This window comes from Cygnus atratus, chromosome 13 (genome assembly GCF_013377495.2).
Source record: "Cygnus atratus isolate AKBS03 ecotype Queensland, Australia chromosome 13, CAtr_DNAZoo_HiC_assembly, whole genome shotgun sequence".
NCBI classification, from domain to species: Eukaryota; Metazoa; Chordata; class Aves; order Anseriformes; family Anatidae; genus Cygnus; species Cygnus atratus.
In genome coordinates this window covers 13,144,208-13,167,305 of record NC_066374.1, presented here as the reverse complement: position 1 = coordinate 13,167,305, position 23,098 = coordinate 13,144,208, and the positions used below count along the sequence as shown (strand labels likewise).

General features: G+C 51.1%; 1 protein-coding gene across 1 annotated transcript in view; it reads left to right on the top strand.

Moving 5' to 3' along the window:
- The first annotated feature begins 5,688 nt into the window (after nucleotides 1–5,688).
- GPC4 (glypican 4) overlaps nucleotides 5,689–23,098 on the top strand; it is a 67,959-nt gene continuing 50,549 nt past the window's right edge. The window contains exon 1 of the mRNA XM_035541354.2: nucleotides 5,689–6,057. Within this exon, the coding sequence (XP_035397247.1) occupies nucleotides 5,889–6,057 (169 nt within the window). The 5' untranslated portion in view covers nucleotides 5,689–5,888. The remainder of the gene's footprint in view (nucleotides 6,058–23,098) is intronic.

Here is a 23,098-nt window from a genome sequence, read left to right as displayed (position 1 = left end):
TTGGTACTGAAGACATTTATAAGGCAAGGCTGGGACAAGTTCCCCGTGCCAGCAGTCCCTCTGCCATCCTGCTGGCCTGTTTTGCATCCTGCCTTGCTGGTGAAGTTAAAGGGCTTAGCCACTTCTGCTCTAGTCTGCTAATGACATGCTCACCGCTGTAACGCATCCCTGCCATAGCGAGGGAGATGCCTCCGAACAACGCACTTGCTGGACTGGTGCCCAGGTAGGAGCGCTCTGAGGGAAATGAAAGGGCCCAGATTAAGTGCTGGGTGCAGTAATTAGGATCAGCAGAGCTCACCTTGGCAACCCCACTTACATATCCAGGTCCTAAGGACCTACCCCTTACTTTTCTGCTGACCACCACAGTGCAGCTCCAGCCCTGGAGAGGTGCAGCTTCACCCAGGTGGGGCAGAGGAGCTGGTGAAGCACCGTGCCAGCACTGATGGTGGGAACCAGCCTCCAGCCCCAAGGGAGAAAGCACTGCCCAACGGTGATGCCCGGCATCGGAGGGGACTGGCATGGTCTTGCTGGCCACAGCAGAGCAATGAGCTCCCTCTTACCCCGGCTCTGCTGCATGGGTCTTCATTGAAGAAGGATTTGGGGGTGAATTTGCACAGAGGGGAAGGTACAGCTCAAGGTTGGTCCTGCCGGGCCAGAGGGAGGCATCGGGTTTCTGAAGCTTTTTCCAGGTCTAATCTCTGCGACTCCAGGCTTTTGTGAGCCCACCAGAGGGGTGATGTGCTTATCTGGGGGCTGGGAGGCTCCACATTTAATGGGCAAAGCACAAAGGTTGGAGCATGTGGCCCAGCTGAACTCTGCCCTGCTGATGAGTGAGGGTTTACCCTTAACCATCCTGATTTCCCTCTTTAGTCCTTTGCCCCTTGCTGGATATTTTCTTGTCATTCATTAATACCAGCTCACCAAAGCTCTGTGTTATGATTGACCTCCTCTCTGGCACCAAGGTCTGGATGCATGTGGGGCTGCAGGAGCTCCTGTGGCCATTCAAAGCCTCTCTGGTGGCCGAGGCAACCCAAAAACCTCATTCTACCCCTGTCTTGGCTGTACCCACCTGGGGCTGGACTGGCACCATTGCTGAATGAGGTTTTAAGAGGGAAAAAATATAAAGTTCAGCCCAGGCAGTGATGTCTGCTGTAAATATAGCCCAGACCACCTGCGGTCTGGGGAAGGGCTGAGCGAGTTGCTGCCGCTTGGGAGGGATGAAAATGCAAGAATGACTTGTGGGATTGTTTTCCCTGTCATCCCTGAATTATGCTATTCATCTTCTCCCCTGCCACGTAAATGCTGCTCCCCCTCCAGCCGCCCCGCCCTATGCACTCCCACCCCCTTTCACATCCACAATACGATTGTGTGAGTACGGGCAGAGAATTAGATGTCCTGGTGGTAATTTACACCGAGGAAGGCCCGCATGAGGCAGATGCAGGACCTCATCCTGCCACCCAGCCTCCCCGCTGGCAGTTGGACGTGCTGGCAAGCTAACACGGGCATGGGGCATACGGCCCCCCAGGGCGGGGAAGAGTGGGGACGAGGTGCAATCCCCCTGCAACGTGTCCCGGGGATGCTGGGCATGGCTGTGGGGAGAGGTGCGGGTGGGCCTCATGTGCCACCGTCGTGGAGCGGGGCCACCAGCCCTGCTGCCACATGGTGGCAATGGGCAGGATGCGGCCCGGGAGCCCGCAGAGGAGAGGAAGCTGTGGCCAGCTCCGGAGTGACAGTGACTGACGTGAGCTTGCCGGGAATCTGTTGGGGAATATTTTTATCTGCTGGGTGTGAGTGTGCTGCACGTCAGAGCCATCTGCTGCACAGTCGTTTTGGGGAGAGCTGGGAAGTGCAGGCATGAAAATCTGTGAAAGTGAGTGCATTCCTGTGCCCTTCAAAGCTCTGTGTCCCCAAGTCTCTTCCACGTGGTGTCCGGGGACAGGGCAGAGATGACTTGTGCTTCTCTGGGGGAAAGACAAGTGCTTGCATTCCCTAAAATGGAGATGGTCTTGAGCTCCACACAGCAAGCCCCATGCCTCACAAACCAGTTTGGAAACAGGCAGCTGAGTGAAACAGTGGCAGCAGCCTCTTTGCATCGGCCAGCCTGTTCCCCACTGCCCTCCTAACATCTTCCCATTTTGCATCGTTTTGCATTGCTTTGGGAAACATGCACCGGGCATCCAGCATCTCCCTGCTGCAGGAGGCACAAAGAAGCTAACCCACACCTTAACCCAATGCCTAGCAGCTACTGCGGGAAGTTTCTGTGCACTGGATGAAGTAAAGGAGCCCTGGGATAAAAATAAGTGATAAAAATAAATGGAGACATCAGCCCAAGCTGAAACACTGTATCTGCTTGCCCTGAAATATCAGGCCATTGACATTTGAAACCCATATTCAAAGCCTCATTTTGCAACAAGCAGAATCCCCCCCATCCTCGTGACACATGCCCCGGATTAAGCACCCTCTGAATTTGTGGTATTTGGGGTTTTATCAAAGGAGAATGTTTCCACTTGAGCTGCCCTCGTTCCAGCCCGGCTCCTCCACTGCAGGAGAGCGAACACGCCTGGTTCAGGGTTGCAACGAGCCGGCTCCTGCTGATGAGCGGTGTCTGGGAAGACACGCCTGTCCAGCTCCTTTTCAACACTTTCTAACCTTCTTGTGGCATAGGCTTTCCTGCCAGAGCATAAGATTTAATCACCCTTAACGATAGCCAACCCAAGGGCTGTATTCAGCCAGGTTTTCCTAAAGGGCTCCGTCTGAAATCTTTATCTACATACAATCCCCCAATTAAATTCCCTGACAAATGACTGGAAACACTGCAGGACTGTGGCAGGCTTCTAGCCAGGACCAGAATTAAACAGAATAGATAGCTTAAGCCCTCCTAGGACCCCAGTGGGGTTTTTGGATGTAATTGGTGCCGGTTCTGGGTTTGGGCTGCTCTCTAATGCTAAGAATTGTTGATGCTAGAGGACTGTCCTGCACTGACCAACCTGAAGTTAAAATGGAGCCAGCGAAACCTGCATACATGGGAAGGATTTGATTTTTAGCCTAAGCTGGTATATATTTTAGCCTAAGCTGATGTGAACTTCGTCAATACCAATAAGATTCGCACTGACTTACCTACATCCCCCTGAAAGGTTTGTCCCAACTCCTCCAGAGAGGATTTAAAGTGACTTTAATTAATTTGAGCCCTGAAAAAAACCCTCAGCGTCCTTTTAAAATTAAAATGCAAGTTTTTCCCTTCACTTTTCCCCTTTTTCTCCTGGGAAACAGAAAGAAATGGGAAAGGGGAATCACTCAAGAAGTTTGGGGTGTGGAGGCTGAGAATGTTCTGCCAGAAACAAAAAAACACTGAAGAAATAGAAAAAAATAAATCAGTGAAAATTTTCCTTTTGAGAGAGGCCACTTTTTCATTCCTTAAAAAAAAAGTTTTTCATGAAAAATTTCAGGCAGTCCCATTGTTTTGTTGCAGCCTTTGATTTAACTACTTGATCAAGTATTCGACAAAACCCTCCGTGTTTTTCAGGAGGTTTCTTAAATCCTGCCGAGGTATGGGATTATGAGAAACAACAAATGGCAAGCTGTCTCTAACCCCACAGACTTTCTCACTCTCGTTTTCTCTCTCACTTTGGAATAAAAAATGCAGTGCTCCCTGCTGAGTTCTCTTTAAAATTCACATTGTCTCTTCAAATAAAGGCTGGGAGGGTGAGGTAGTGCTTTGAAAACCAGAACTCAGTCATACATTGCAGGGCCAGATCCTAGAGGATTATTCTCTCTCAGGACACTTTATAACTTCATGAGAACTTCTGGCCTGGCTTGTCTCACCGGCCAAGCGTGAGCGGCCTCAGTGGATGGCAGGGTGACCCTCTCCGAGCCCACAGGTCGGAACCAAGCTTTTCACCCTGCTTTATCCTCTCCACCGTGGCTGTCCCAGGCCGGGCTGTGGTTATGTGTCTTTCTGTGACTTTTGGTGCGGTTCCTCGACTGCAGCATCCTGCAAGCTGAGAGCTGCTGGCTTCACTGCTGAAAGGCTTCAGCTGAAGCACAATTCCTGGTCCCCCAAGAAGTGGCCGGTGGGGCAGTGTGACCGTGCCTTGCTGTCTGAGATGCTCTCGCCGGGGAAATGACTGGAGGGCCCTTTCCTCCGCCCCACCTTGCACTGCATTGCACTGACAAAAGCTTCAGAGCTGGGGAGGGTGAAGTTGGCAACTTCCTTTGCCATAGTTGTTCTGTGTCTTTCCCCAGTGTTGCAAAGGGAGAAATGAGCATAATAAATGAGCATACTAAAACATGTGTTTCTTTGTTTAAATGATGCTATCGCTAGGCCATTACTCTGCAGCAGGGCGATTTACCCCTTTGGGCACTGTCCTGGCACAGCACCTGGCACAGACACAGGCACACTGAGCCCTCACCGTGCCAGACACTGCAGGGAAAAAGCAACAGCCGACAAAGGACAGGCAGCCTGCTGCTTTGCAACCTTTCCAGATGCAGGGGACACTCCACCTTTTTTGAAAAAAAAAAAAAAAAAAAAAAAAAAACCAGCAACCAACACCCCGCTCCAGCATGTGCTGCGTTCCCCTCCCTGTGCTTTCCACCCTTGGCTCACTGAGAGCCAGGCCTGTGCCCGAAGGCTGCCAGCTCCTGTCCTGCCCCTGTCACAGGTGTGGGGCCACAGCTGGGTTTGACCAAGGGCTCTTGGAGCACTGGGGGACCTGGTGTTAGTGTGGGACAACCGAGTTCCCCTGTCCCTCGCCTTTAGAAATCCTCTGTCAGAGGCTAATGATTTGCTTTTAATAGTGGAGCATCTTCATCTGGGCTTAAGCAGCCTAAGTGGCATCGAAGCCCAGTGAAATTAGGATGGTGCCTGCCACTCTTGCAGTACTCTTTCCGTGCTTTTCAGTGAACAGCAGCAAGCAGCAGTTGTTGGGCTGAAACCGCTGGTGCCTACGCGCAGGCTGCCCCCGGCACCCCAAGGCAGCGTGTGCCAGACGTCTGCCTTGCTTGTTTGCATTTATTGCCGTGCCTGTTTGTGGGGCTGGAAGGATGAGGGTGGAAGAGTGTCCAGAGCAGTTTGGGGGCTGTGCTCATGAGGCCTCTGTCCTGCCAAACTCTTGGAAACAGAGGATCGGTGGGGAAAAACAAACAAACAAACAAACAAAAAAGCACCACAGTCGGTTTTGACGAGTCTTTCACGCATATAGTTCAAACCTGTCACAGCGCCGTCAAAATTCACCGGCTTAGTGGATCTGGTAAACCTGGGGCAGAGCTGCACCATCTACAGCTCCGGCCACAAAAGAACAGCCAACCCAGCCGTTCCCAGCCCGGAGCGGGGCATTTCGCTTTCCCTCGTGGGGCATTTTGGAGCCGGCGTGGATGTCCGGCGGGACGCCCCCAGGGCCCGGGGACGTTCAGCCCTGCGAGGCCCCGGGGAGGGCTCGGGGCCGGGGGCTCCCCGCGGGGTCTGGACAGGGGGACACGGGCAGGGGGCGCCCGCTGGGGGGGCCACGCCGTCGGCGGGCAGGCTCCGCTCCGCTCCTCCTGGCCGGGCGGGCGGATCCCGGCTCCTGATTTTCCCGGGGGCTGCAGAGGCTTGTCCCGGCCCTGCGCGATCCTGCTTGGCTGCCGCCCTCCCCGCCTCCCTCCTCCTCCTCCTCCTCCTCCTCCACCACCCCATGTGCTTCCTGCCGGGCCAAGTTTGCAGAGCGCCGCCGCACGCCGGGCCAGCGGAGCGGAGCCGCAGCGGAGCGGGGCTCACGGAACACGGCGGCGGGGCCGGGCCGAGCCGTGCCGGGCTAGGGCAGGGCAGGGCAGGCTCGGCGGAGGGGCCGGCTCCGGCTCCGGCTCCGGCTCCGGCCTCGGGGCGCTCTCCCCGGCCCCTGCCCGCCCGCACCATGCCGCGGCGGCGCGGCTGCCTGCCGCCCCTCGTCTGCACTTTAGCCGCCCTCAGCCTGCCGCTGCTGCTGGCCGCCGAGCCCCGCGCCAAAAGTTGCTCCGAAGTGCGGAGGCTCTACGCCGCCAAGGGCTTCAGCCAGAGCGAGGCGCCCAGCCACGAGATCAGCGGTGAGTCGGGGGCAGCGCCGCCGCCTTTGTGCGAGCGCCGGACGGGCCCCGGGGAGCGACCGCGGCTCGCCCAGCCCGGCACAGCCCGGGGTGCGGGGGCACGGCACGGCCCGGCCCGGCCCGGCCCGGCTCCCCGGGAAGCACCCGGAGCGCAGCGGGGGCGCCCGGCTTCCCGGCACCGGGCTTGAGGCTCCCGGAGCTCGGCGCGGCTCCTCCGGGCTGCCCCCCCTTCCCCGTGCCGTGCCGTGCCGTGCCGGGGCGGCGGGCGGGACCGCGCCTGTTGCCGGCTCCCCTCCCCGCAGCCGGCTTCCAGCGCTCCGTGCCCCCGGGCTGCCGCTGCCCCGCGGCCGGGGGGCGACGCGGCGGGGAGCGAGCCCCGGGCAGCGCTGCGAGGCGGCCGGGGCCGGGCAGGGCAGCGCAGCCCCCGCCGCAGCCGTCCCGCCCAGGTGCCTGCTGCTGCCGAAGTGAGGGAGAAATGATCCTTTTTTTCTTCTTCCTTATTTATTTATTTATTTATTTATTTTACCTTCCCCTTTTTCCCTCCACGTTCGTCCCGAGTTACTTGCGCATCCCGGGGACAGGAGTGCTCGCAGCCGGCAGCAGTAGGAAATGGTAGCTAATGTGCTCACACCCAAAACATTTTATTCTTTTTGTTTCATCCTTCATCTCCCTCCCAGGGCTGCTGCTTTTATTTCCCCTTCTGAATGACCTACTGGACCGCATTCTCCGCGGAACAAAGGAAGTGCCTTTTTAGCTGGAATCCTCGGAGACCACCAAGGACTCCAGCTCATGCACTGCAATTTCGCACTACTTTCAACAATAACAAAAATGCATGACTGAATGGCTCAAAAATGTGGAGTGTTAGAGGCATTCATTTCAGTCTAGGACACTGTCACAACACAGACAGACCCCAAGTAAATACCTTTAGATGGCTAATATAGGAGCTGGGGGTAATCTTTACCATCGGTGTGCCCTCCAGATATGCATACATTATCCTTTTCACTGACAAACTAAAATGATTTCAGTCGGTTCCACTTTTATATTGTCAGACTAGTGATATGCGTTTAGCCTACATCTGTTTGAGTAAAATTGAGGGTCCATTTACTTCTCCAAGAAATATTTTAATGAGAAACGTCTGACTGGTTGCACTTAAAATACTCTCTCCACTTCACCCTCCCTGCTTCGTAAAATAGTCTCTAATAAATAGCCTTGTATTTGGTTCGAGTCCAGCCCTCGTGGGTGTAGGATCAGGGCACGGGCAGGCTTTCTCATATGCCCGGTATCTGGAAGGTTTGTCCCTTTCCTTATTTTGTGTATTGTTACTTAAGATGACTTGGCTAGCTTTGGAGGATGTCAGGACTAGATCCTGCTGGCAGGGCTTCCATCTGAGGCTCTGAAGCTGTTGTCGGTTTGACCCTGCCCTTTTGCAGTGAGGGGGTCAGAGAAATGTGATGAGCAAGGTAAGATTATTTGACAAAAGAAGGGCTTTCTGCAGTGACATGCTGAAAATCTCAGCCGGCTTATATTGCTGTTCCAGGGGAGTGGGAGGTCGGTGTCTGGCCTCGCTTGGAAAGCAACAGGTCTCGTGAAGTTACGTTTTAAATGTCATCCTACCCTGCGGGGCATTTCGGAGGGGATGGTGTAAGTCCTTAAAGGAAGCATGCTGTGTACACCTCAGGTGTGATTGCACTTGAAATTAAAGCTCGCATGGGGTGCATCACCTGCTATAGTTTCATATTGCCCCTGCAAGTTTGGTGGTTTTGGCGCTGTTTTCGGTTTTGGTGTGGTGTTTAAAGGCTTCTGATCTCCCCTCTTGCTGCTCAGCCATTGTATGCAAACAGGGAGATGGTAACTGCTCATGCTGCTGCTGGCAGTTGACTTCCTGAGCATGCAGATAGTTCACCTGCTGCGGTGTCTGTGGGGGGTGCAGGATTCTGGGGGGGTCACATCGAGCAGGGAACTAGGTCCTGATAATGCTGAATGGAGGCTGAGGTCTGACACGAGGTCTAAAGGTCCCTAGTGCATATTGCATCTCAGAAATGAGTCACCCACCAAACCTGTGATTTCAGGTGGTGTTTCAGGTGATAGCGATGTGTTTTCACTCACCAGGGTGAGCTGGGAAGGCAGTAACCCATGAGGTTGGCTAATCAGGGAGAACGAGATAAATGCGTGTGAGGGAAGGAATTGTGTGTTTTGACGCGCATGGCATTGGAGTGGCTCTGGAAATGAGATTTCTGCTTGGTAGCATCGCTCCCCTGGCTGCGATGTGGCTGAGAACAGGTTGGGGAGTGTTCAGTGGGCTGTAGTGCTGGTGGGGGAGGTACAGAAACATGGTTGTTACAGGGCATGAGTTCAGTCCAAAGTCTGTCAAGTTCTGCTTCAGATTTTAGTGCTGTTTTGGTAGATTGTCTGTTATTCTGCTGCAGAATTGCTTCAGAATGCAGTGCACGGGCAGAAACTTCCTGGCACCTCTCCAAAAAAGTGCCCTAAAAGCTGTGGCAAACTAGTTTCTGTAAGTCAGGTGAGTTCTTTACTGTTAAAGCAGGGCTTACTGATGTACAAAACTGTTGGCCTTGAATTGTCAAAGCGAAGCAGCATGGGCAGATATGTCCCTACCCTGAGCTGTGAGACAGTGAGTGAAGCATCCTCACTTGATGGGCTCAGGAGTCATTCCAGGATATAGTGGCGTTTCTTTTTTTTTTTTTTTTTCCTTCCCATTTTTGTGTTCTTCTGGAGCAGTAGGTATGTGCAGTGTTTTTCCTTGCTGGAATGGGCATTTCCTTTAATCTTTTTATCTGTCGTTGCTGTTTTAGTTTCATTAAATGACTATTGTTTGTTCATAATTACCTAGGAGTTTCATTTAATATTTGTTTAGACTAGGTTTGGGACCTAATTAGAGTATGTGTAAATGATAGGTTATGTCTTACAGACATACATAGGCATTTCTGAAAGAAGTGCACAGCTGGTCAGCTCATGGCTTGCTTGATAAGAGGTGTATAATGTATTCTTTGTAGTGTGGAATACAGAGAAATTGTTTCCTTTTATGTTAACTTGGTGTTGGAGGTGTAAAGAGATGTTAGTGTGAGAAATCTGCATGGAGGCATTTCATAAGTCGTGGCCCTTTGGTGCTGCTTTACATCTGAGTGATCTTTAGGAGATTCTGCACCTATAGCCCTGTGATGCTTTGTGTCTCAAAGGCAAAGGCTGCAACTTCAGGAGTTCACCCTTAAATCCTTGGGGAAGGTAACTGCATCCTGCCTGATATTTGGTGTGAGGTGCTGGGATGGTGGAGGTCTGGTGTTGCTCTGCAGGAGCTGGCTACTATTGGTGACTCTGAGGTAACCTGCAGATGGGAACGGGGCAGTTCCTGCAGTGCCTGTTCCAGGGGGCTGGCCTGTGAATCAGTAAAGGGTTTCTTTTTTTTTGGCTGCATTTCCCCAGTCCAGGCAGGGATGACTTGAAAAGATGTAGGTGAAAGTCTCAACTTCTTTTTGTTGGAAAAGTGGAGACTTCACAAAGCATATGTGGTTGGGATTTTTTCATAAATTTCCTTTAAAGGCTTTCTGTGCAAAGGGCACATCCCAGGAAGGTACTAGTCCTGCAGCCTGTTGCTGCTCACTTTGTTCATGCGCTACCCAAAAGTATTGCTCTGTATTGAATCCACACATCTCAGGGCTGTGGTTGTGGTGGAGCATAATTCCCTGGGGCAACCGTCTGCAGTGGCTGCTTGCACCAGTTGGTCTTGTGCAGGTTGAAATGCAAAGCAAGCTGGTGGTGGTGGCATCTGTGATGTGAGACCATGGTGGTGGCGGCATCCATAAGACCTTAAATAACAGCCACCTATCAAAAAAAAAAAATACAACATTCCTTCTAACTGAGGCTCTTTCTTGCTCTAAGGTGTTAAATAGATGGAAATTTCTTCCCTTTTCCTACTAAGTGGAGGGAATAGATGTTTCTTTTCCCTGATTAAAAAGAAAAAAGACCTTGCCAGTTAGTGGAAAAATGTTATGAGTTGGCCGGTAAGTGTCCTATAGAAGTGTAATGAGTTCCTTCAACGGCACTGCTGTTCTGGTTTCTTCTTGTGTGGATTTCATGAGGGCTTGGAGGCAGACCTGGGGGAAACGCCAGCCTTTGCAGGGAGCTGAAAGCAGGCAGCACTCTGTGTGCTGTCTTAGCAGAGATACTCTTTGTCTCTCTATTTATACCAAGTAAATGGAATAGCTGCATCTGTTTGTCTGTGGTGATTGAGAGAGGTTCTTTCATCGTGACAGAGAAAATTGCTTGTCCTTCAATTTTGGGTTTACGGGATTTAACAGCTACCCAGGGTAGCTGCTGGAAGGGTGCCCTGCTGCTTGCTCACCCCTGTTGTGTTTATAGTTGTCACCTGAGTGCTGTCACCAGTGTGTCCCTCAGGTGTGCCTTGGTTGATGGGAAAGGCCGCTCTCTCAACATATAAAATTCTGCAAACGCTTCTTTACTTCTTCATGTGCTTCTCCTCGGTGGGAAGAGGCCACACGGAAAAGCTGTTGCTGGGTCTGGTCCTGGGTGGCGTTACTCGTGCCGCCTGGCGCTGCTGAGCCTGCTGCAGGATGTCTGCACAGAACAGCTCTGGGACCCGGAACCACAGAACAGCCCAGGCTGGAAGGCGCCTGTAAAGATCGTGAAGTCCAATCCTAAGTAGAAGGAAGCCTAGACGAGATTATCCAGTAGCCTGACCAATTGCATCTTGCAAACCTGCAGTGATGGGGATACTGCCACGTCCCAGGGGAGGCTGGGCCAGGCTTGGTGCGCTACGAGGAGCACCAGACAAGGCCGCGTCCTCCTCACCTTCTCTTCGAAGGTGCAGAGCTCCCTGCCCACCAGCAGCAGCTCTGTTGGCGATGGCTCTCATCACACGGCTGTCCTGGCGGGTGGGGTGGGTTCTCGTGCCTGGCATGTATTAATAGAGCGATTGTCCGGCCACCCGTGGGTGGGGAGGTAGCTGTCAGAGAAGGCCCTTGCGGCAAATGCGAGCGCTGGCACGGAAAAGTAAACGAGAAAATCGCTTGAAGTATTTTTAGCTGCTTCTAATGTCATTTAGCAACTGGAAACAGCGGGGGGGGAGCGGGAGAGGGGGGTTGAGCTGGCAGTATGCAAGCCACCCGTGGCCACTGGTAAGCGCTTGGTCCCGTCCAGTGGGGCCATCGCTCAGCGAGCGCTTGAGGAGAGCCAGGGACGGCCTCTGAGCGCCTTGTTCCTCCAACCGCCGTGCACCCGGGACTCCGCTTTCTCTCTTTCAGCTTCCAGAGCAGCGTCTTGTTCGACTACAGCGGTGCATTGTGTCCTAGCAGACTGCAGCGCTAAGCATGTGGTTAACAGCAACTGCGCGCAGTGGTCCGGGCTGAGTGGGAGTATCGTTTTCCTTGGCAGACACTTCATAGAAAGTTCTGTTTTTTCTGCCAGAATAAGCAGTCATTACATTCCATACAATTCATAGTCAAATTATTATCTATTGTTAAAATTGCCTTAATTATCAGATGTTTCCTTAGACATGTAGCTGTTTTTTAAAAGGCTGAATAGAAGTGTGTACATTGTGCAGGAGGCCTGAGCTGCACAATGTTTCTAGTACTGTTCTGTAATTTCAGGGAGATTTTCTGTGGCTTTCATATGTCAACAGACTTTTTATTCTCACTGAAACTGCACCAGAGCTCGGCCGAGGCGGCGGCGAGGCGCTGGGCAGAGCTGCCCTGCTGTGGGATGCTGCCTGTCCCTGCCACCAGCAGCCACTGTGTGGGGCGGTCCACGTTATTCGCCCCTCGTAGGGGAGCAGTAAGGGGAGTTCAGGCTGGAAGTGCTGTGCAACCTATGTGGACAGAGGAGGTTTGGGCAGCACCCTGATGGAGCATCAGGGCTGCCCTATTTTCTGCAAAATCCTTCACCTCCTTCCAGAAGAGGAGTAATCCCCTGGGACTGATTCCCTGCTTTTTGTTCTGCCTTTTTTTTTTTTTTTTTGAAATTCCTTTAAGGAAGTTCTTGTTAGCAAGAAAAAACCTCTGGGTGCCCCCCTTCCCAGCTCCCGGAGGCGCGGGGCTGCCAGCGCCCGTCTCCGGGGCAATAACCTCCTCGCATTCCTCACATTCCTTGTGCTTTCTCTTTCTTCTGAGATTATGAAGATAACTTCCTTCTCCCATTGCTAAGCAATGCAAGGGCCCGGGAAAACTCTTGAATTTTCCCCCCTGCTCCCTGAATTACTTTGTGAGCTCCACTGAGATCCCCTGTAGCAACCACTTCCAGTCTGCACTGTTCACTGTTATTTGTGCATCTCTGGAAGAAAGCTGCTGCTTATGTTGTTGTTATTTTTTAATTATGAAGCACTTTAATTAAAAAAGAACGACTTTGTTGTAGCGTGTCTTACCTGCTTCCCAGTTTAAGGACTTTTCTTAATGTTTTGTGAACTGTTTTGCCTTCCTAGCAGAGGTTTCAAGCTGCCATCACTCTTGTTATTTCCCCCCCACTTCACACACGTGCAGCCCGGCAGAGCCTGTGGCAGAAGCGCTGTGCTTATTCCAGGGGATTTTATTCTGGTTTAGCTCTTTCTGCTCTGAGAACGGAGCTTGGATAGAAGTAATGTGCTGGCAAGAGGGGAGGAGGGATCGGAGGTTACACGCGTGCGGGGCTGGTGCCGGCCACTTGGGCTGTCAGCAGGCTTTGCCTCTACGAGGATGCTGCTACGTGGGTTTTCTTGGGATGACATTGTCTGTTTGCAAATGGCTGCGGCTGGCATCTGTGCCCACACCCCTCCGGTTTGTGCTGTGTGGTCCAGCACCTCTCGCATCCCCACTGTACCTGGGAGGTGCTGAGACACAACCCATGGGTGTGCTGGGGAAGTATTGCAGAGCATCTTACCTGAAGCAAAATGGTGCCAAATCCACCCCCCCCTCCCCGGCTTATTGAATAAAGCACTTCTAAAAATACTAGTTTCCATTCTTCCTGCTCAGTTTTTCTGTGGTTTGTATGTGCAGTGGTGGATGGACCAAGAGGTGTGCGAGTTTGGGGTGAGGCACCTCTCACTCTGCTTTTGGTGTAGGAAAGGTACGTGGTCAGCAGAGGAGCTGCCTGGACTGAAGGATGTTGAAGGAGTGTTTCTCTTAACGTTTCCAATTTAGAAGTTGAGAATTGTCTGGATTTTAAGCAAATTCAGATGGGAGCAAACAATGATGAAATGTTTAAAATATGTTTCAACATTTTTGTGGGAATAGAAACTGTTCTTATACAGGCTAGGCTGCAGCCTTCGGGAGGTGAAAATATGTGGCCCTTACACATTGTCGGCATTGTTACTGCTTTTCTTCCCTTTTTTTAAATGCTCATAGGAAATTGGCTTTGGTAATTGAGTTTCTACAGAACCACAACATCCAATGGCTGTTCCTTTCCAGAGGTCATAGTTAGGTTAGTTTAAGTAATGTGCAGGAGGTTTAACCTCTTGTGGTTTGTAGTGCTATTCTAGAAATTGCTGGTGATTTGGGGTGTGTTAGAGTAACAGCTTCACAGGAAAACCCCAAATGTCAGGGTGTCTGGTTTTTGGAGAGCTCTGACCGCTTGCTCTGTGAGAGCCGGGCACCTTATGGTAAGTCCCTCGAAGGGACGCTCTCGCTTTGGAAAATGCAGTTAAAGTCTTTATGGCCCACTGACTCTCCTTCTGAAAGAAGCCGGAATAACTGTCTGTGTATTGTTTACCCACGTTGACTTATAACATCCTCCTGCTCCAAAACACCTTTGTTTTGGGTCCTGCAGACCCTGTGCTTGCTGCCTGGTGCCAGGTCGCATTGCCCTGCATGTCTGGTACCCCCCCCCCCCCCCCCCCTGAAATCCAGGGATTTAGGGATTTTTCTGGCAGAGAAGGGCCAGCTTTAAGAAATTATGAGTTGGGGCTGGAGCTTGGTAGCATTGACAGTTTGGTATAAAAAGCTCTGTGTTGCAGGCTGCGATGACAGGCAGTGATAAATCACTCTTGGCTGGTGCTACAGGTTCCAATAATGGTGTTTTTAAAAGATTACATGGGTTTTAATGCAAACTTTTTGCGTCTTTGTACTGTCCTTTATGGGCTCCCTTTCTAAAGAGCGGAGCCTGTTTTGATTCAGCATTCTTGGAATCTAAAGATGGAGCCAGGGTTTTACTGGGCTGAAACACTGTTTTTTGCTTTTCCTACAAACACGAGGATCTTGTTGGAGTGTCTTTTTAGCCAGCTGGCTACCAGGAGCCGTTTCACAAAGGTGCCTGTTTGTTTGTTTTAAAGGTAACTTTGCCTCATGGAGGATGAAAGAGCAAGAGGCTTTGCCCAGCTCCAGTGGGTGCTGTTATAAAGAAGTTTCCCCGTGATAGGGAGAGGCTTTGCGTGATAGCAGTGAGGGGGAAAAACAACCTCGTGCACATACCCTTCGTTTCCTTGGCCTGTTCCCATGGGAGGACTGGGCATTTGTATGATCAAAGGAACCATAACAATCAAAGGCCTGGTGGAAAATAACGTACCCTTGCCAGGTACATGTGGGTACCTGGGGCTGGGCAGGGTTTGCCTTTGCTCCAAGATGTGTGGGGTGGCTGTTTTGTTGTTTGTTTTTTTTAATTATTATTATTCCCACTGAGGATTGCAGGAGGAAAATGGACCATTTCTGGGGCCTGCCCTTCATTGTGGCGTGGGAACAGCAGCATCTGTCTGTGGGATGCTGGTGATCAGGGGGTGCTGGGGTGGCCCAGCCGTGCCAGGGCGAAGGCAGGCTCTTGCAGTGTGGTGACAGCTGTGCAGTGATGCTGGGGTAGGAGCAGCTTTAATTCCCTGGCAGCCCGCTGCAGCAAGGGACAGCCAGCGGCTTGCCCACCCGCCCGGCTGCGGGTTTCTGAGGGCGGCAGGTCTGGGGAGAGGACAAGGTGCCTTTGTCCGTGGTGGCGATGGTCTCCTGTCAGGGCACAAACCCTGCGCGTAGATAAGGGGTGGGAGCAGTGCCACCGGTTTTGTTTGGGTTGAAGGAAAACAAGCTGATTTTTGGCTCCGTTCAGACGTGGAGCTGCGAGTGCCATAGGACCATATGTTTTTCTCCTTGGCGGGGGGGAAAAAATGGCTTTGATAGTGTCTGCTAATGATTCAGCGCTGTTTACATAATAATTGTGGTTGGCTTTCATTAGCTCTCGTAAGGAGATAGCTTTCCTTTAGCGCGGTTACTTCTCTGTTTGGTTTCACGCCGTTGTGGCAGGGGGGCGGTGAGACTGGACTGCGGCCCCTCTGCAGGCACAGTGATGGGCTCCCTGCTCCTTGCTGCAGAGGAGAGGGGACACGCGCTGCCTGGGCAGCCCCTGGAAGACAGAGGTAATGGTGCGGAGCATCATAGCATCTCCACAGAGTGGAGTTTACATCCAGTTTGGGTGATTTCTCAGCGCAGTGCTTAATGTTTGCACTAAGAACTCTTGGCGTTACATAGTGGCAAGGAAGGAAATCCACTGACCTGCTTCCACCAGGAGGAAAAAGCTGGGACCTTTCACCTGTCGGAAGAACTGATCTGTACAGCGCGGATATTGGTTGTGTGTGTGACGCTCCTGGATTAGACGCTGCAGCCTCACCTTGGTACGGTGCTTTTTTGCTTTCCGTGTCCGAATAATCGGGGAAGGGTGGTGTTTGTGCAGCATCTGCCTGCCACAGCTACCGCTGCCTGAGCAGGAGAGCCTGGAAACTGCTGGGGGACACAACCTAGCGCTGAGCTCTTACTAAATAAATAATGTTGCTCGATGGAGAATACAATAGCCTGAGTGCTACCTTTTGAAAAGGTGAAGTTGGATGTTGTTACCCCCCCCCCCCTTTTTAACCCAACGGCGGGGTGCATTGTGGTTTAAGATCTGTGCCCACACTGCCTCTGGCATGGCTGACCCTGCAGGCACAGTGCCACTTTGAAGTGGGGTGAGTCCCGCGAGGAGTGGGTGCTCGCCTGTCCCCTTTGGCTGCAGATGACTGTTTCTTTAGGAAAGTGCCCCAAACGTGGTAGGTTAATGGCTCAGATGTTTGAGGGAGATCCCAAACAGAAGATGGATTCACCACCTTCTCCTCCAAACAAAACTTCTAAAAATCTTTTTCCATCCATTGTCTCAGTTCTGAACTGTTCCTGCGGCTCATTGTCCCAGCTGGTCCTTTGATAGGCAAGGAAGGAGCTAGCCCCAGATCTTGGGATTTCGGCTGCTCCTGATGAAGGGTCAGAGCTTGCAGGAACGTTGTGGCCACAGAGCCACCTGGGGCAGGCTCCTCACTGCGATTCGCCTGGGTGGGCTGGGGAAGGTGGCACTGTTCTCAGCTGCATGGCTTCAGGTAATTAAGGAGAGTTAATTGAAGAGCAGTGGCTTGGCGGGTGGCTGGTTGAAAAAGTGAAGGGATGGGGCTCAGTGCTGTTCCTGCCCCCGCTGAAACCACCCTGCTGAAGGGATGCAGGGAGCCCTGTGGAAGGGGCACAGCCAGCAAAACTTCGCATAACTCAGTCCTCTGCTTTATTAAAGGCTCCTTTATAACGTTCTGTCCGAACACCCACCAGAACAGCCAGCCTTTTCAGCAGCCTGAAACCTCCCTTGCCGGGAAGGCTCCCGAGCGGGAGCAGCCCTGCTGGCACGGCGCTGCTCCAGACCGTCGCTGACGCTGCTTGGAAAACCCAGCCTGCATGCGGGCGAGGATGCCAGGCACGGCTGGCGCTCCATGGACAGTGTTTTCCAGGGTTTCCAAAGCCAGAGATGGGCCTGCTCGCCAGGCAGCAAGCTCAGCAGGCAACTGAGAAATAGCTGTGGCGTGTAAGGGTTAATTTCTAGGTATTAAAATATGCACAAAAGGTGAAATGAGACTTCCTCCGTGTCAATGAATTACGGCTTTAAAATATTTGCATTCTTTCCTGAAAGATTTAAGAATAATTATATAGCACTCAGGGGCAAGGCATTGCCAGATAAACTTAACAACTCTATAATTTGTACTCGAGGCAGGGTTTCCTGTAAATGATAGCTTTGTTTAATTTTACAATACTGCTTCCAAATGTTTGCTGGTTATGAATTGCCAACCAAAATGGACTTGTGAATCTGGAAGAGTCTTTGTTTGTTTGTTATTGGAGACAATAAAAGCTGCTGAATTAGGCTAAAACTTGGCATCTCGTTTAAAACTTCTAGGTATCCTCTCCCATGCAGGGTTGTTGGGGTGAGCAGCTGAGGTACGGTGCTTGCAGCTTTCCTGCTTACTGTACAGAGTCCCTGAGCTGCTCCGGGGTCTCTTCCTGCTCAGCGTTTCTTTTTCTGGGTTTGAGAAAGGAGCGCTGCAGTTTCAGTGCACATACTTTATTTCCATTACTCAAAGCCGGAGTCATGCATAGTTACAGCCAGAGACACTTCAGCAGCTCTGGGGATAACAAGATAGCTGACAGATTGGAATGCGGATTTATCAGGGGTAAAAACTGGCAAAATTCCTTATTTCTGATTCTTCTTCTTAAATGGACCCTTCATGTTCCTGCTGTATGAGGCCACCGAAAGTTTTAACCCTTGTGTTCCCCAGCTGAATCTAGGGATACGCACTGGAGCCACATTCGTGTTTTCTCTGATTAAATTGCTCAGTCTCAGTTTATGGGTGTTTCTCGTTTCTCTCTTTTTTTTTTTTTTAAAGTGAATCTCTTCCAGAAATGTGTTCAATGGGTTTTTATTTTCAAGTGCAGGCCTTTTTACCAGATGTGTGGCTGAGCGACCACAGAATGTAAATTTTACTGTATATTGCCTTTGGACTGGCAGTTTGAAAGACTACTGGGCAGTTAACATAGGAGGATTGTGTCACAAAATCCGCTTCCTTGGGATTTGATTCATATTAATTTATTTCAGAGCAAATCACACTTGGCTTCAATTGCATTTTGATGTAGCGCTACTTTTCTTGTGCATTTGTTAGGACCTGGAAATTGTGTACATTGATATGAGAAACAGGTCATCTTTAGCTATGTATATATATGTGTATGTTAATGTTCTGAGACATTGAGCATTGTCTTTGTGGGAAACAAGTTATAAGACAAGAAGCACGCTTGGAAGTTGAATAATGTGAAGTCCCTCAATTACAGGAGTTAGGTTCGGAAGACGCGATGAGCTGTTTAGCAGGAGAGTTTCGAGTTAAATTTTAACCTCGGAGAATTCCCGAAATCTGCTGTGAGCAGCTGCTGGTGCAGCAAGATGTGCTTCGTGGCAGCCCCAGGCGGGGGGCCGGCTCTGGCGCCCCGCTCTGACATAGCTGTCTGCAGGGTGGGTATATTTGGAGCTGGTGGTTGCTCCTGTGGTTGTGCGTCTCGACCGGAGGAGAATGAAGAGAATATCGCTTTTTATTTGAAAAGGAAAGGATTGCTCAAGGATTGCAAAACACTTTGTTTTGGAAAAATATCATTGTTTGAAAATAGCATGGGAGCGGGAGAGGGGCTGTCTCTGGGTGCTTCTGGACCAGTTTTGTTATGGTGCACCCATGGGACAGGTCCTCCATCCCCCTCAGGACACCCGGACAGTGTGGGAGGCCCATGTTACAGCCTTGCTGCAGCCCTGGCAGCATCGCTTTGTGTTGGCTGTGGGTCGTTAAATGCCTCCCTGCTGCAGGGACTTCTCGTTTCTCCTCTGTTCTTTTTTTAGCTCCAAACTTTTTATAGTGTTGCTGCTTCAGGAGGTGCTTGGATAACAAAGCAGCCAAGGGGATGGGAGGAGAGAGACCCTCTCCCAGCTTGGAAAAGACTAACAACTTCTAAACCTGACCGACCCTTCTAATCAGCACTGCTGACTGTCCTGGATGGGTGAGGGTGGCTCTGGCATGGCACAGGTGAATGTCCCGTTGCTCTACCAGCCCCAAGCATGTGGACAGGATGTTCCTCTGTTGCTGCCCCTGTTGTGGGCTCCCCCTCTGGGGTTTGCCCTGCGCCGGGGGCTGTTTACCTTTCTGTGAGCGGATTTAGTGCTGCCTGGGAGAGGGGTGGCAAAGGTCCTGTTTGCACTCCCTCCTCCCCCCAGCTGCGCCAGGCTGCTCAGGGCATGCTTAAAAAGACAAAATTGACCCATTTGATACCTGCCAGTAAAAGCCTGGATGCGGTTGTCCCGTTATGATAAGGTGCTTCCAGACGGGCTTGTTTCTCTTCCACACTGCTGAACCAGATCGCACTGCCCTTGTGTAGCTGTCTGCACAGCCGCTGTGCATGTGCAGTCACTGAGCTGTAGTGTGGGGGTGATGTTGCCAAAATACAGGTTCAGTGGTGGAAAGTCTCTGTGATACCTGGGCTTCTCTTCTGCACTCAGTGCTGAAGTCTCCCAGCTTTGCTTGTTCCAAAATGCCTACGAAGGGATGCAATACCGTGTTGGTTAGAGGGAAGAGACCTTCCTGGGCAGGGAAGATGGGGCATAGGGCTGTGACTGGGAGGCAGACTTAAGTTTTGGTCCCCTTCCAGGCTCAGGGCAGGGCAGGGGTGGCTCAGCATGGGAGGCAGTACAAGCCCTGAGATGGGCACCAGGCAGGAGAGGTGCTGTGTGTCCCTGCACAGCTCCTGCTCCTGTCTTCAGGAAGTGAAATACGAGTTTGGATGGAAGACTTGGGAAACCAGAAGGATGGGCTCATCTTAAGAGACTGAAATGGCCTCCTGTGCTCCCCTGCCCTCCTCGCAGGCAGTTGTCCTCTGCAGCCGCATGCTCCGTCTGGGACTCCCCGGACCATCCTGGGAGGATTTTGCTCGAACAAAGCTTGTGGTGAAGAAGCTGGCTTGCAAATTGTTGAAAAGATGTTGAGATTTATCTATGCTAATGTGATGAGGAGTGCCCGTGTGAACCTGCAGGCAGATAACGCCGGTGTTCACAGCTGCACCGGGTGGCAGATAGGGTTCTTGTCTGCTTTGTGGGGGAGAGGAGGAGGAATTCTTAATTTTGAGATATCCTTATCTTAATCCTTTCTCCCCTCTCTCCTGCCCCCCTTCTCGCCCCTTCCAGGGTGGGTTAAACTACTCAGCTTTGCCTTTTCCACAAATACTGACCGCCGCCTGGTTCCAGACCAGGGGAATATATGAGGGGTCTGTTCCACCAGTGGGATGTTTTTTTGGACATAGGTCACATTACGCTGGCTGAGCACAGTGCGCTGCTTGTGTGAGCTGGGTGGCTTGGACAACAGATACCCAGGCAGTTTTAAAAAAAAAAAAAAAAAAAAAAAGTAATGCTTAGTGGGAGTAGCAGGCAAGGGCTTAAAAGCACATCTTTTAGGTAAAAACCTTATTTACAAGCTCGGCTGTGGTCTTAGCTCCAAGGTGATTTATTTAAGGGGAGATGAAGGTGGGACATGGGAGGTGTAGGTGGTGGTTCAGACTGTCTCTGGGGTTTGGGGTCTGTGCTCTGGTCCCAGAATTTTTCTTCCAGATAAATGCCCCTAGGTAGGTGGCAGCAACCCCAGCATCAGGCTCAGCTGTGGTGGGATCAGCAGGCTGACGTCCTGCTGCCTTGCCCTGGGAGAGGCCTGGATCAGTGCCTCTTGCTTCTCTGTGCTGCGGAAGGGATGTACATCCCCTTCTTCAAGGGGCCAAAGCCATTTCTAGAGGCTTGCTGTTGTGGCATGGGGCCCTGCTTGCCAGAGGGAGGATCTCATCTTGCAGCGGCCCGATTTCAGGGCGTTTCAAAGGTCTTGGGAAAGTTTCACCTCATGTTTTTGGTGCTAGACTTCATCTGTCTCCGGTTGCGCTGCTTATTTGCCTTTCTCCATGCGATGTTCTAGGCTCAGCCGTGCACGTTTTTGGAGGTTTGTCATATTTACACTAGCAGTTCTCAGAAAGTTCAGCTGAAAAGCAGCTTTTCTTCCTGGGAAAAGCCAGGAACCACTAATGTGAAATCTTTGTGTATAAAGTTGCCTTTCTCTGCTTATAAACAGTGGCCCTAGGATGGATGTGTGGTGGACCTGTTTAGATTTAAATCTGACCCACCTCCTTGTTTTTGGTGCTGACTTTCTCTTTGAGGAACGTGTTCTTTCCTGCCTTTTGCAATAACACGTGGTGTGAGTTTTTAACCTTCAAAATTGGAAAGTCATGTCATATTGCAGTGTCCTGCTGTAGACGGCAGCGTATGATTTTCCCCACAATGCTGTATACACGGCTTGCTTGGGAAGTTCCTGTGTAGCCTTCCTGCCACTGGGTAGGCCAGCTGGGCAGGATGGGGGGCTATGCTGTGGGTGGGAGGGCAGACCTCAAGGTAGTGGAGATGATGAATACCATGGTTGGTTTGGCTGTCCTCTATCGTGTAGTGGAAGGAGTGTCTTTATGGCCATCTCTGGCCTTCTGAGGTTGTTGGTGGTGAGTGGAGCAAGGCTGGAAATCTGTGTGTGTGTGTCACTGAATTAATTTGGAGTGAGAGTTTTGCCAGCTTTATATGATCTCTTGGCTGTGTGCAGAAATAGAATATCCTTGGACAAACGCCCTACCCCTGTGAGCTGGCCTCCTTGTACTGATCTTTCTGTGTCTTCTGCCAAAGCAATGTGGCTTTCTCAGGCTGACTGGATTATAAGGATCTGATAGCTACAGAGAGCCCATCACATGTCCTGATAGCCCATGGTAAATCTGCAGGAGAGGGTGAGCCAGGAAGCCCTTGTGCATGCCTTGGCCTTGCAGCTGTGATAGAAGGCGTGAGACCGAGCTCTGATGGCTGTCCCTCCCGGAGCCCTTCATTTGGGCTTGTTTTCCCCACCCTGGTTTGCGTCAGATTGATGTGAGGTAATTATTTCTGAACCCTTTTGGGTTGGTGACTCCGGTCCAGCTGCAATTGGGAAGGAGGTTCTGCAGTGAGGAGTGGAGGGAAGATGTGGAGCAGAGCCACGGCTACTCTGGTCCCATCAAAGTCAGGCTGGCCGAGAATTTGGCAATGTTGGTGGTGAAAAAAGTAAAGCCTTAGTGTGCTTTTGTGTACAGGGCTGAAAATGCCTGAGTCTGCCTTGCTTTCTCTTGTTTTTATTTTGGGAGTGTGCATCCACCTGCACAGACTGACAAAGCTGCTCTGCATCCTCTACAAGAGAAGCCTCCTAACTGAAATATTAGGTCCAAAGCTCGGACAAGCTGTAGGTTTGGCTTTCTGGGGAGAGGGCTTTGCCTGTGTCTGGGCTGAGAAGCACATCCTTGTGCTGAGCTAAACTGGAGAGAAGCCTGTGGAACTGTAGGTGTGGACCAGAGTAGTGCAGTGCCTTCTCCCTGGCTGCCAAAATGTGCGTCGTGTTGCTGTGAAAATGTCTTGTGGAAAACTTTCTGCATGTAAGAAATTTCATGCATGTCTGCCCAAGACCTGCTTTTGGACTCAATGTTGTTTTCTAAACAAATGAGGCTTTTTGGTCCTTGAGGGGGAATGGGGGACACTAACCATTCTGCCGCCTAGCAGCCCATCAGCCCTAGAGGAACAGCTAGCTATGAGCTGGTGAAGGAGATAATTTGTTGAACAGGAGCTGAGCACTGAAGTGAGTAATAGCTCTTCTGAACTCTTATTTTGTGGGCCCCCCTAAAAACCGATTTCCAGAGGAGCCACAGCCCCCTGCATCTCAGGCTTTAGTCTCCTGCCTCTGTGTGTGCTTCCACAGACCCCTCTAGTTGCCCCAGTACTGCAGATCACAAACTGAATATTAAATGTTTCATAAGAGCCAAACTGTCTTGGCGGGGAGGGGGGGGGGTGAGTATGGATTCAAAATGCACTTGAATAATCTGGCATTTTTTATATCTTTTTCCAGTGTCTCTTAACCTGCTATAATTCTTAAGTTATCTCTACTATTACTGTGCTTGGCAAGCTCTGTAGGCAGAGGAAGTGTTTATTCATGTGGGTTTTACATAGATAAATACAGTTGTGAAGTAGTATTGACACATGGAAATGTTCATGGATGCTTAGAGAAGAATCACCTGCTTTGTGATAGCTCTGTGTCAGTTCCTTAGTTTGAATGTCTGTACAAAATCCAGTTCGAACAAAGCATCTTGTAGAAAAGGATGCATATTTCTTTGGCTTAAAAAGAAGAAAAAAACCTAAAACATACACACACGCACGC